The following is a 13,445-nucleotide window of genomic DNA, read 5'->3' on the forward strand; positions in this document are numbered from 1 at the left end:
GGACGCAGAATTTGGTCGCCATCCCGCGGCATGTTAAAATGTGATTGAACACCACGGCCAGACTAGAGGGCAACGCAAAGCGCGTCGTGCCGCCCCCCGGCCGCGATTTCTCTCGGGCTGAGCGGCGAATGCGGTGTAACAGCCAGGTGAGGCAGGCGCGCGTCGCGGAGCTTTTTTAGGGGCGAAGCTCCTTAAGGCGGCACCCGTTCGTCCCTCGTCGTCGTCGTCGTCGTCGTAGTAGTAGTAGTAGTAGTAGTCGTAGTCCGTAACAAGTCTTACGCTTTGACCTCCAAGGTGGTGCCGGTGGGAGATTTTTCCTGTGCGTTGTTGAACAATAAAAAATTCGCAGCGTGCGCGTTAACTAAAAGCCGAATTCTTCTGTCTCTCATTCCCCATTAGCCAACGTTACTAGATACCTTTTTCAGTTTGCAAACTCCACTGGAATGCGGCGGCGAAACGCGGCCCCTTTCGTTTCCCGCTCCCTAGATGGCGCTTCCGACGCCTTTGGACCGGTCGCCGCATCGTAACAGAGCCTGCGCACAGTGTTAAACGGTATTTACGCAGTTAATATTTTGTAAGGGGAGTTATTTTCCTAGATAGTGAGCGAAGGTAGTTACAAGAGCTCAAATAAAGCAGCAATTGAGCCGGTGCCACACGGCAGAGACGCGAGTGCGGTGCCTGAATCTTGCGGGACTTCTGTTCATTCAGCTCTATTGCGTTCCTGTTCTTTAAAATTCTATTATATATGTTGAAAAATTGTTGACAGTGGGCCATAGCATTAAGGCTAAATGCTAGAGGGCTATGCACTTCGATTCAGGTGCAGGTTAGGGCAACCCCAGTTGAACGAAATTTCCGAAGCCTTTCACTACGACGTGCCTCACAATCATATCGTGGTTTTGGCCCGTAGAACCTTAGATATTCTGATACGATGAGCCACACAACGCAGCGATCTGATGCCGCCGGTGATGAAGTGTAAAGCCCAGAACCACTCGTTCTTTCCAGATCACTCATTCCTACGATTCGAATATTTTTTCCAAAGATAGATACCGAACTACTTGAATAAAAGCTTGCCTTTTTTAAGGCTATAAAATGCGAAAGATATCGAGAACAGAAAAAGTGAAATTAAACACAATTTATTGAACGCTGCGACAAACTGAAAGCCACTTTTTTTTTTTTCAAGGGCAAGAGCCAGAGTTACAGGAGACGTGCTTTTTTGTTCGCTACAGCCACCTTTTCCTTGCTTTCTAACTTGTGGTTGAAATCCCTGGAGAAGAAATGCATTCTCGTCACAATGACAAAGTTCAATATTTGGCAAGTGAATGTTGTTACATGCTCTGAACAGCCCAAACGAGCAATGCTGCACTTTTCAAGCTCTTCCAGCACTTTCCAGAAGATGGTTTCACAAGCACCAGCCTCATCTAATGTTGAAGAAACAACATCATTCACAACTCTCATTACACTTAACATTTTAGCTGTTGGATGCTTCATGCAGCCTTCCTTGAAACTTCTATAAGTCGTCAGATATGCATCAGAGCCAACTACGGGCTCGGCACTGCTTATATCTTCTAAGCACAGAAGGCATGCTGTATGCTTTTGAAATTTGTACACTACATATCCACTCATGTAGTACACAATAGCGTCGTCCACTTCTCCTTTGAAGTAAGAGTGGTCGTCAATCTGCTCTCCAGACTCTCCGGATGTTTCACATACAATTCTTAGCAGTTTTTTCTCTATAAATTCCCGCAAGCAAGCATGTTTGGTGCGCTGAACTTCTCTTGTTGTCCGCAATGTGTCCTGTACGCTGGCAAGCACATTCCCTGGTACACCTTGCACACTGCCGCGCATTGCGGTCTTTATAGGTGTGTACAAACTGAGAAGGCGGAAGATCTGAGTAAAGTTGACCACGGTAGGGTGAGATTCATCTCCTCCGAATGACCGAACAAGTCCGAAGTGGCGCTGGAAAACAGGAAGTTTGTTAAACTACAACCAACTTCATCACTTATAGCACAACACTCAAAGCACCAGCAATCACATGCTCACCTCCAAGGGATCCTGGTTCAATTTTGCTGTCAAAACATAGTGTGCGCCCTCATCCAGCAAGAACTCGATGACTTCAAGCGTTGACATCAAGGTAACACGCAGAGATTGAGTGGTTTGTTGCGATGCAAAGAGCTTGAGACCTTGCTCCACGGAGTTCTTTTCTGTGGAATTCAGCATTTCCAAGAAGTCCTTGATGACCTGAATGAATGAGGTAAAATATCCGCACACTATAAGCATCAATACGTATGAAGATGAACCAGAACTTGCCTGTATTTCCTTTGAGTGGCGTTTGATTCCTCTTTCGGGTAGCTTTATGTTCAAAGCATCGAACAGGTCATTCAGGAGTTTGGTGAATACTTCGGTTCCCTCAGAGCCCCTCAGGCCTTCAGTACCGGCTTCTCTGTATATTCGGATGCCAATAGCCGTTCCGCGGCTGAACAGCTGTAAAAAAGTGGATTGATAAGTTAGTTGAAAAATAACCCAAACAAGCCTACGCTGTCTTTAAAGGTACCACCTGTGTAGCAAGTCGGACACTCATCTTCTGAAGGTTGTCTGGGGCAACATGTGCTTTTGTCAGTTTTGGCACGACTCTTGTATGTTTGCTCTTCTCAGCTTCGTACAGGGCAACATAATGTGCGAAATTTATCTGATGATCCCCAGCCTGAAAAAAACAGAACGTTTTTAGTATTTGGTTGCAACTAAATGCACAGATTTACTCTTACCATTCCATAGGTGTGCTTTTTCAGGTGATTTCTGATGCACTTGACTATGTGCGGGACGTCACAGATAAAGAAGATCTTCTGTGAGGGTTCCCAAGGATGCTCGATGCTGTTGCATGGTGACATCATGTCTCCTGATATACCCAGGTTTGTCCACATTGAGCGGTTATTACCAGCTCCATCGCTTACAACCACAAGCACTGAAGCATTATGTTTGTGAAGCTGCAACACGGCACTCAAAAGGAGCTGTGCAAGGATCCGTCCAGGTGCAGCACCTTTTGTGGCAAAAGACGCTATGGGTTGAACCCAGCTCTCAAATAGTGGAACAAACATGAACACGAGTGCGTGGTCAGCGAGTTGGTCAGTGGTGACATTTGTCACATCGCCATAGTCAACGAAGCCATCCATCTTATATGATGTTTTGTTGAAAGCAACAGATTGCTTGAGCTTTACCTCATCAAGCAACAGAACACCGCACCTTTGAAGATGGCTCTTCTTCTGAAAATGCTCTTGGATGCTCTTCAGCGATACCTCATTAAAGCCATATCTGCAGGGAATGCCACTAATAATCTGACGAAGGCGTGCTCTTGTAGGAAGAGGCAAAACCTGCATATCAGATAACAGCTTGTAAGCTTTAGGACTGGAAATCTGCAGCAGAAGGCATGTCATCAGCCATTCTTCTGTGTATCGCTTCCCATTTTTTGCCTTTGCCTTTGCTACCTGAAAAGCATTCTTGAAAGCCAGCTGCTGTTTGGCTGGAAGAATGTCAAGTGCACGTTCCATCCTCTCCTCTGTAACATTATTGAGTTGTTTTTTCACGGTGGCTATCTCTTTCTTCAACTTTTCTCTCTGAATCGTCGCTCGTATTGCCCTTCGACGCAGAGACTTCACTTTGGTACTCTTAGATTGCAAGCTGCTGCTTGTCTTGCGCCGCCGTGAAAACAACTTGGACAGACTGCTGCATTCCTGACATACTGCTGTCAGACATAGAACTGTGCACGATTTGCGATGCCATGTTTCGCCATTTTTAACGGCCACAGATGATGACAAGACGTGCGGGTAATTATAAGCAGGGCAACCTTCACAAATGTTCAGCCTTTCAATGCGTGAAAGTAGGCACTTTAAATCATCGCACGATTTCAATTCAATTCCCGCACCAGTACTATACACAGCTGATGTAACAAGTTGCCCCTTGGCACTGACAGACAAGGTCAGGCGTTTCGACACTACCATAGCCCTGTCGATCTCTGGAATTTCTTCTCGCATTGCCAGCTTGTACAACACGATTGTAGTGCCAACAACCTCGAGCGACCAACCCTGGATCCGTTGGCCTGCTGCTGCTATGTCAGACAACTCGCTGAAGAGCTGTGTGTTGTTCTCTAGCGTAACACTGTTTTCACTGCCAGCACTGCTATCGTTAGGGACGCCGAAGTCCGGTGTCGCAGCTTCTTGGTCAGTGTCCGTTTTATCTTTTTTTCGCTTAGGCCGAGTAGGTGTACGCACTGTTGGGGCCTTGCGTTTTCGCGCTGGCTTCGACAAGTACTTGGGGCAATTGGGAAAAATGCGCGGCACAGCATCTTCCTTAAGAGCCCACTTACCACGTGGTATGACAACAACGTCACCATGAACTTTGTGCACGTAGTCCTTCACAATATCGTCCTCCTGAAAGTGCAGGTCACAAACAGCACAAGAGCGTGACAGCTCCTTGTCTAATCTGGGTATTGCGCGTTGCCACTCTTGAAGGCGCACGTCGTCAGTGGGCGGCTTGAAAAAATGTCTTTTTTCGTCCGCGGATCTCGTTGAATCATAGCCGCTTCGGCAGCCAGTCACAAAGCAGCGAGGCATGTTTTATCACATTTAACAACCGTCACATGACACATATGGGAGATGTAGCTCGCACCCGGCACAAGATCACATCAGCGCTGACGCGCCGGCGCCAAGCCGGTCACCACGTGGGGCACGGTAACCGTAGTAAGTTGCAACGGGAGCACACACTGAGCGAGCTGCGTCGATTTGGATCTCGCTGGGACTCACAGGGACAGCGATGGCTACGGAACACACTTGCACGCAACAAAGAAGCACCCAACTCACACCTGCTGTAGCAGCAGCGTCGGGAACAAATGGCCAGAGGCACGCTTCGCCGGCCGTCAGACCAGTCAAAAAGCGACGAGTGCGCCGCCTCTCGGCGGTACAGGGAAGGGTGACACCCGCGGCGCCCCAGTTTGCAAACTGAAAAAGGTATCTAGTAACGTTGCCATTAGCAGCCATTGGCATCTTCCAGTAGGAAACGTTAGTAGAAGTAGAAGTGTAAGTGTTAGCTAAAAGCCGACTTCTTCTGTCTCTCATTCCCATTAGCAGCCATTGTTTACCTCCAAGGTAGTGCCTGGTGAGATTTCTCCTGTGCGTAATTAAACAATAAAAATTTTGTTCAAAACGCCGTTGATTGATGAAATAAACCAACGAAAGACGCCAGATGTTTTGTAAAAGCAAAACGAAAGAACGCCAGATGTTTCGAAAGCAAAACGAAAAGACGCCAGCTGCTTAACGAAAGACGCCAGATTTTTCTAAAGCAATGGTTTTCTAAACAATGAAAATTCACAGCGTACATGTAAAATTAAAGTGAGCTGCAAGTCGTCATAACTCATCAAACCTTTAGTATAAACGCGCCCGATCTCACGTCGGTGATGATGTACTGGGCAGAATTCACGGAAGATTCACGGTTTACCGATGAACCTCCTCAGCTTCGCCCACTCATCATCATTCACTCCGTGGATATGCTGTGATCACGGTGTAAGAAAAATAATTTAGGTGTGGACACTCCGCCCGGCGGCGCGTCCACATAATGTTCGCCTCTTTCCTCCTGTCGGCCTCCATGTCGCAGCGCCTCCCACGCAACCGCGGCCGGCGCATGTACTATAGAAGACGAGCTGCGTGCGTAGCGTCCGTAACGGCGTTGCGCATGTGAGAAGTCAGCGAGCAGAAAGACTGCTCACGCGCTCTAAGCAAGACGCCGCGCTTTTACGTACGCAACGCTGTTAGGGACGCTATGTGCGTCGGGTGCGCCGTTTATACTGTGGCCGTATGAAAACTCGCCGTGAAAAAAATGCAATGAGGTGAAAAAAAAAATGAAGAAAAACGCGCGTTCGCCTCGTCGCAATAGGTTTCTTAAGCCCCCATGTCGCAGCGCCCCCCACGAAACTGCGGCCGGCGCATGTAGTAAAGGCGAACATTATCTGGACGCGCTCTCCTTCGCGGCAGGCGGAGAATGTCCACACCTCAATTATTTTACAGCGAAAGCTGTTATGAGATCATTTCACCGGCCGTTTTTGGCGCCGTAGTTGTCCGCCGCCGCCGCCGGTGTCCGTAACCAGTATCGCTCGAAATAAGAAAAAAAACGAAATAAGAAAGAAATTCCAGGATGGAACGAGGTTCGAACCTTGGCCCTCTGCGTGGGAGCCCAGTATTCAACCTCTGAGCCATGCCGGTGGTCCAAACTGCTTTGCAAAAAAGGTCCTATACAGGCTTCATGTCGGGAAGGAACCACATTAGCACATGCAATATAGCGTGGTAGAAGAGTAAAATAAGCACCAAGCGTCGAACAACGCGAATTCTGTAACCCGGCGTCACACAATGCGAATTGCGCAACGAGTAGCTTGTTGAATGCTTCCAACCCATTACAAAGGGCTCTGCCATAGTTCTTCATCGTCATCAGGCACAGCATCAACAAAGTGCGCATGATGCCTTACATGCGTTTAGCAGGTACCAACGCTCTCCGTAGAATGATGAAAAATGGCACAGTGCCTGCTGCCCTACTTCTCAAAAATTACAATGATAGCCTGAGAGATAGGAGATAGCGTAGCGTAGTTTATAGTGTAGTGGGTTCCTCGAAAGTGCACTTGTATTGGTTGCCAAGGAAGACCATAAGCGCATGATCCAGTTCCTCGGGGTCTCAATAAAATTACAACGATTTATAGCGTAGTGGGTTCCTCGCAACTGCACTTGTATTGGTTGCCAAGGAAGCCCATAAGCGCATGATCCATTTCCTCGGGGTCTCAGTAAAATTACAATGATTTATAGCATAGTGGGGTCCTCGCAAGTGCACTTGTATTGGTTGACAAGGAAGCCCATAAGCGCATGATCCACTTCCTCGGGGTCCTAGTAAAATTACAATGATTTATAGCATAGTGGGTTCCTCGCAAGTGCACTTGTATTGGTTGTCAAGGAAGCCCATAAGCGCATGATCCACTTCCTCGGGGTCTCAATAAAATTAGAACGATTTATAGCGTAGTGGGTTCCTCGCAACTGCACTTGTATTGGTTGCCAAGGAAGCCCATAAGCGCATGATCCACTTCCTCGGGGTCTCAGTAAAATTACAATGATTTATAGCATAGTGGGTTCCTCGCAAGTGCACTTGTATTGGTTGCCAAGGAAGCCCATAAGCGCATGATCCACTTCCTCGGGGTCTCAGTAAAGTTCTTCGCCACCCACCTCCCGTCTCTCTCCCACGTCAACGTATGTTATACAGCATGACGGGAGAGGGAAATAGCGACCGGGCGTCACCCAATGCAAATTACATAACTGCTGGGCCGTTTAAAGATTCCAACCCATTACAAAGGACTGAGCCATATTTCTTCATCGTCATCAGTCGTCGCGTCAACGAAGTGCACATAATGCCTTAGAGACGTGTAGCTGGTGCCTCGCTTCTCCGCAGAATGACAAATAATGGCTTAGTAGGGGCTTCCCGACTTCACAAAAATTGTGATTAATGGCGTAGTGGGTACCTTTCTAATGTACTTGTATTGTAGCCCCAGGAGAGCTTAACGGGCTCTAGAAACGCCGCTCTTCCAGCTTTCGCTGTGACTGTGCTGCGGTTTCAGCGCAGGCCTGGCGTTTTTTTCTCACACCGTGGCTGTGATTTTTTGGTTTCGATTAGCGTGATGCTATGAGCAAGGCCGACGCTTTTACGACGCTTTTTACGACGCTTCGGCTAAGATCACACCTCGCGGTGTGTTAAGGCATTGATATAACTGAACTTATATTGAAAACGCTCTAAATGGGACGGACGTGTAACGCGTTGTAGGATGTTATTCACGGATGCCACATTAATGATGAATTACTTTACTTTACCGCTCCCAGAGAGCAACACCACCCCGCCGACCGGGAGAGTGGTAGATATAAAAGGCGCATTTGTAAATACTCTAGAGTCTGTGACCATGGCGCAGTGGATAGCGTGCCCGGCATCTGCTGTTGCAGACTGAGCGGTCGTGGGTTCGATGCCCGTTTGCGGAAGTTTTTTTTCTTTGCCATCTGCTCGTGTAAATTTTTTTGACATGATTTCCGTGACGGAAATACGTCACTGAAGTCTTGGTGGACCCCGGCATAATACACTTTCGTGTTAAAATTACCCGGCGTTCTGCGGGAGACACGCGAAATGCACGTTGCCGCAGTGGTGGTTGGGCGCCAGTGCCGATGCGATGCGTAACAGCGGACGTGCGGCCTAGGGAAATTTGCCCGACATCGAAAGAATGACGAACTTCATCCGACAAGCACAGAAGCCGTAAACGCTGGGCCGACGTAAGGTTCTCAGCAATGGAGGGACCAAATACATCAGCGGGTGACGAATCAGACGTGGAAACAGCACTGATGGTACGGGAACTGGTACAGTGCGAGTCATCGTGCGCGTCCAGAACTTGTGCGTCTTCAACGGTTTCCACTCTGTCGAGACATTCCCCTCGAACCAACGTAAAAATGAACGGGGATGGGTTGGTAACAAAAATAGCGGTGCTGCCCTGAGTGACTAGCATGGTCGCGAAAGGTACCAGCAACCCTTTCCTAGTGCATACGCGGTCAGATGGCGAAAGGATTGCAGTGGTGTCGGAGAGGCCGGCGCAATAGACCGACGCAGCCGTTGACGAGTTCGGAGGCACTTTCGTATCATATTTGACGAGAATTTTGTTCACTGATGGACTGTCTCCCGGCGTCAAATGTGAGAACGGTGAGAGTTCAATTTCGGCTGGTGCGCAACGAATTACGGCGTCGTGGCGGGAGAGCCCATCCCAGGATGACGTCGTGAGAGCATGCCGCAATTATGATGAACTCGACGTCATACAGAACGTCTTGAATGACGACGCGAGCAGTGCATACTGCTGTAGGATGAATACTCTGGGAGCTCGCGGTACGGAGGGACATCCCAGAAAGTGGCGTCATCACTTTTCGGAGTAAGCAGTAAAGTTTTGCGTCCATAACGGAGACAGCGGCTCCAGTATCCATAAGGGCCGATGCACGAACACCGTCCACAAACACGTCGGTTACATTCGTTGGACTTTTCTGAGAGCTTTCACAGTTCGATAGCGTGGCAGCCCTTGCCTCCTGGACCGCGACGACTAGTTTTCGTGCTCTCGTGCGCCCGATCGTGGCCGCATGGGTGTCAGCGAGCGACGTCGTTTAGACGGAGAACGGCGAGTAGCTGGAGGTGGGCGTGACGTCGGTGACATAGGTGGAGGTGGGTCGTAGAATACATGGCTTGACTGACTGGTAACAGGTGACGTGACTCGAGGCGGCTGCACGCGTTGGCAATAACGTGCCACGTGACTGGCGTAACCTCAAGCAAAGCAGATGGGCCGGTTGTTGGGTGTGTGCCATTGGTACGCCGGGGTTGTTCCCGCCCATGTCGCAGAACGCGATTTATGGGGCGGCTGCTAAAATGACTACATGGTGGGCTGTAGTCGGTGCCTAGAGATGGCGTCGCCGGCACACCTGATTCAAAGAACGGAGGTCTAGCGGCGGCTTCGGCGTAACTCATTGGGGCAGCCGCAGGAATTACTTTGGGTGTCCAGGCGACAGCTTGAGCGTAACTCAGGGGCGCCGGAGCCGGATGTTGCGGGTGGTACTCAGGCATGACCTCCGCAATTTCCTGCTCAATCGCTCGGCGAAGGGAAGGAAGAAGTGTGGTCGACGACTGTTGAAAGTGCGGCGGGTGGGCAAAGGCCAGGAGAGAGAACTGGCGTGCAATTTCCTCACGCACGAATGACTTGACTTCTGCCAGCAACGCGGCCTGGTCAGATACTGCCGCCAAGCCAGCAAGCTCTGCGTCGCGTGATGGAAAGCGACGGGTCATCGAACACTGCTGGCGGAGCTCCTCGTAGCTCTGGCACAGCGCTAGGGCCTCGGCCACTGTGCCAGGATTTTGGCGAGTAGCATGGTGAAGGCACCGTCGTCAATACCTTCCATTAAGTACCGGATCTTCTCAGACTCAAACATGGTTCCGTTGGCTTTCTTACACAAGTCGAGGACGTCTTCGATATAACTTGTGAAAGATTCACCGGCCTGCTGAGCTCGTTCGCGTAAGCGCTGTTCTGCTTGCAGCTTACGAACTGCTGGGCTGCCAAAAACGCTGATGACGGCGGTCTTGTAATCGGACCAAGTCGCAAAATCGGACGCGTGGTTGTTGTACCACAAGCTTGCTACTCCCGCGAGGTAGAATACCAAGTTTCTCAACTTGCCTTCTTCGTCCCATTTATTGGGGACCCACATGTGCTCGCACATCGCGAGTCAGTCCTCCACGTCGATGTCATCCGCACCACTGGATACAGCTGGGCCGCGGACATGAGGTACACCGTGACATGCGGTCGCTGCGGGAGCAGGCATTTGCTGGGCGGCGTCTTGAGGCATGGTAGATAGCAGGGTACGGGATCGAAGCTCCAAGGGCATTGGATGGGAGTACATCTCTCTCCACCCCCGCACCTCCACCAAATTGTTAAGGTGTTTAAAAGACGGCACTTAACGACGCTGCGTAATGACGACAGTCACGGCAAGGCACGAACTCTGCGCGAGCGGCGTCCTTTCAGAAGCCAAGAAGGACGACCCACAAGAAGGTGCTGGAGAAAGCAACCCATTACTATGTCCCAAGGCTTCGCTACAATTCCTTTACACACCTGAACATGATTTTATGTCTTCGCCTACCTAATTGACTATCATCCTTGTTTCACGTTTTGGTTTAGAGATATTGTTGTGCGTGTGCGTGCGGTAAGGTCGCCTTGCGCTTGCATACTCCACTACGGCAGACAACCGTCTACTGCACCTCTGGGAGGCCTATCACGCTGTCCACCGCCGGTGGTAGACCCAGAAGCACAATCGCCGTCTGCGCCACCGTTTGGCCCGGCTCGCGTCGGAAATGGTGGAGCACTGCTCCTCTCTTCTACGACAACAGTGGGGTCAGACCTGCGACCGCATGGCCGGCAACCTGGGCCTCCGCGACACGTGGTCGCTTGTCAGGGTGCTGCTAGACCCCACACATACCACAGCTTCCAAGCGCAAAAATATCGTCCATCTTCTTCACTCTTCCCCACTCACCGATACTGAGTTCCTGGCGGCCCTCCGGGGTTGCTACCTCTGCACCGACCCCCCTATTCCTCTTCCCGCTCACACTGGCTCCCCCAACCCCGATCTTGATGCGGACATCTCCCTGGGCGAGGTTCGTGCTGCGCTATTCACGCTCTGGACGACTTCGGCCCCCGGGGCGGAGCACATCACCCACAAGGCACTCCGCAACCTTGATACTCCCTCCCTCGAAGCCCTTACTGACCTTTTCAACACACATTGGCAGGCTGGTACTCTTCCCTCGCCCTGGACCCATGCAAGTGTCTCACTCATCCCCAAACCTGGCAAACCTATTTCCCTCGAGCACCTCCGTCCCATCTCTCACCTCTTGCCTCGGCAAGCTGTTCGATCACGTAATCCTGGCCCGCCTCCAAACCTCCTTGGATGACCATGACCTATATCCGGACTCCATGTTCGGCTTTCGTCCGCAGTTGTCTATCCAGGACGTCATGCTCCAGCTCACCGCGGACGTCCTACACCCCTCGCACCACAAACGCACTCGAGTTATCCTGGCGCTGGACCTTACCAATGCATTCGACAATGCACACCACACTGCCATTCTGGACGCTCTCTTTTCCCTTGACGTCGGAACCCGTGTACATGCTTACATCACCACTTTACTCGCCCACCGCACAGCCGAAATCTCACACGGCCCGCTTTCTTCTCCCTCTTTCTCCCTTGGCAACAAGGGTACTCCCCAAGGCTCTGTCCTGTCACCTATTCTTTTCAACATTACCCTCTTCCCACTCGCACGTGCCCTGAGCACTATTCAAGCCCTGTCACATGCTTTCTATGCCGATGACATTACCCTTTGGGTGACCACCGGCAATATTGGCGACATAGAGACCACTCTCCAGGCGGGTGTGTACGCGGGGACGACTCACGCCCGAGCTATCGGGTTGAGCTGCTCCCCGACCAAATCGGGGCTTTTGCTCCTTCTGCCTCGGGGGATGGCTCCCCTGTCACCTTTTCCACTCACCGTCTCCGTTCACGGCACACCCCTTCCTTTCGTCTCTACCCTACGGATCCTCGGCCTCTTTCTTCAGTCCAATGGCAAGCACACTACCCTCATCACTCAGCTCAGCAACACGGTACACCAGACCATGCGCCTCATACGCCGCATTGCGAACCGCCACCACGGCATGCGCAAGCACGACCTCCGCCGCTTGGTCCAGGCCATTGTTCTCAGCCGCTTCGTCTATTCTCTTTCGTATTTCTTCCTTTCTCGCACCGAGGAAGACAAAGTTAACAGCCTTATTCGCCAGGCGTGCGTATAAGTCGGCCCTGTCCCTTCCCACATCTACATCAACGGCTCGGCTATTGTTGCTGGGCGTCCACAACTCCCTCACGGAGCTGACAGAGGCCCATCGCACGGCCCAGCTCCTCCGCCTCTCCCGCACCCGGCCTGGTCGCGCACTTCTTTCCACCCTTAAACTCTCCCCTCGTATGCCCTGTTGAATAAAGGTGTCTTCGCCGGTAGAATGGAAACGAACAAAGGTTTAATGACTTAGATAACAAAACACGTCCATGCTAGGCAAACGTTCATTTCGGCACACGCTGCGCGAGCTCTCCTCTCGTGCCCACATTTCTTTCTCTTCTTTCTTCCAATGCACATTCAACAATATTCAATACACTCCGGGGCCTGAGGTGAAGAGTTCGAGGGGATACAATTTTTGAACTGGCCGTACAACTTCGGATCCCCGTGGTAACCTTATTTTACATGCGCGGACCACTCCATCTTTACCCTTGATACATCCACTGATTATAGCGGTTTTCCAAAACATTCTAGGAACGTTGTCCTCCTGAACAATCACTACCTCTCCCTGTTCAATGCCGTGGTTACTAATTACCGTTCGCGAATGCGCACTGCGAAGTAGAAGTAAATATTCGCGCAGCCACCGCTTCCATAGGTGTTGCAGTATACGCAGCCTGTGAACCCACAAATCGGTTGGGCTCGAGTAAGTGAAAGTTAAAGGCCTGGAATTTACCACTGCTTCCATTTCGGCTAGTAACATTATCAGTTCCTGTAGGTTTAACATGCGTTTACCAACTGATCTCCGAATACAGTCTTTAACAATTCTAATGAGTCTCTCCCAAAAGTCACCCCACCAAGGAGCTTATTCTGCTGAGAACTTCCAAGTTACCTTATTGTTCACACAATAGTTGGTAACTTCTTCTTTTCTTAGCAAATGGTGCATATAATCTAATTCTCTTGCAGCCTTCTTAAAAGTTTTGGCATTGTCGGAGTAAACAATTCGCGGTGTTCCTCGTCTAGCTCAAAACCTCTTAAAGGCCATAAGGAAAGAA

At 50.4% G+C, this 13,445-nt stretch overlaps 2 protein-coding genes across 2 annotated transcripts in view; one reads left to right on the top strand and one right to left on the bottom strand.

Annotated features, from left to right (window-relative positions):
- Positions 1–13,445, top strand: part of LOC125757403 (uncharacterized) — a 54,952-nt gene that overhangs the window by 13,961 nt on the left and 27,546 nt on the right. The window lies entirely within an intron of this gene.
- Positions 1,176–5,007, bottom strand: LOC125757258 (uncharacterized). Its single transcript, XM_049412695.1, has 4 exons — positions 2,763–5,007; positions 2,555–2,701; positions 2,041–2,481; positions 1,176–1,956 (listed from the first exon to the last, which is right to left on the bottom strand). Exons 1-4 carry the CDS (start codon positions 4,602–4,604, stop codon positions 1,195–1,197), a joined length of 3,192 nt encoding a protein of 1,063 aa, XP_049268652.1. The 5' UTR covers positions 4,605–5,007; the 3' UTR covers positions 1,176–1,194.

The sequence above is a fragment of the Rhipicephalus sanguineus genome, chromosome 2, assembly GCF_013339695.2.
Source record: "Rhipicephalus sanguineus isolate Rsan-2018 chromosome 2, BIME_Rsan_1.4, whole genome shotgun sequence".
NCBI lineage: Eukaryota > Metazoa > Arthropoda > Arachnida > Ixodida > Ixodidae > Rhipicephalus > Rhipicephalus sanguineus.

Excerpts from the sequence above, each read along its gene's own strand:
- LOC125757258 (XM_049412695.1), bottom strand. The coding sequence starts at position 4,604 with ATGCCTCGCTGCTTTGTGACTGGCTGCCGAAGCGGCTATGATTCAACG. Across the intron at positions 2,702-2,762 it reads AAAAGCACACCTATGGAATG|GCTGGGGATCATCAGATAAA; the intron begins GTAAGAGTAAAT and ends TGTTTTTTTCAG. Across the intron at positions 2,482-2,554 it reads GTGTCCGACTTGCTACACAG|CTGTTCAGCCGCGGAACGGC; the intron begins GTGGTACCTTTA and ends ACTTTTTTACAG.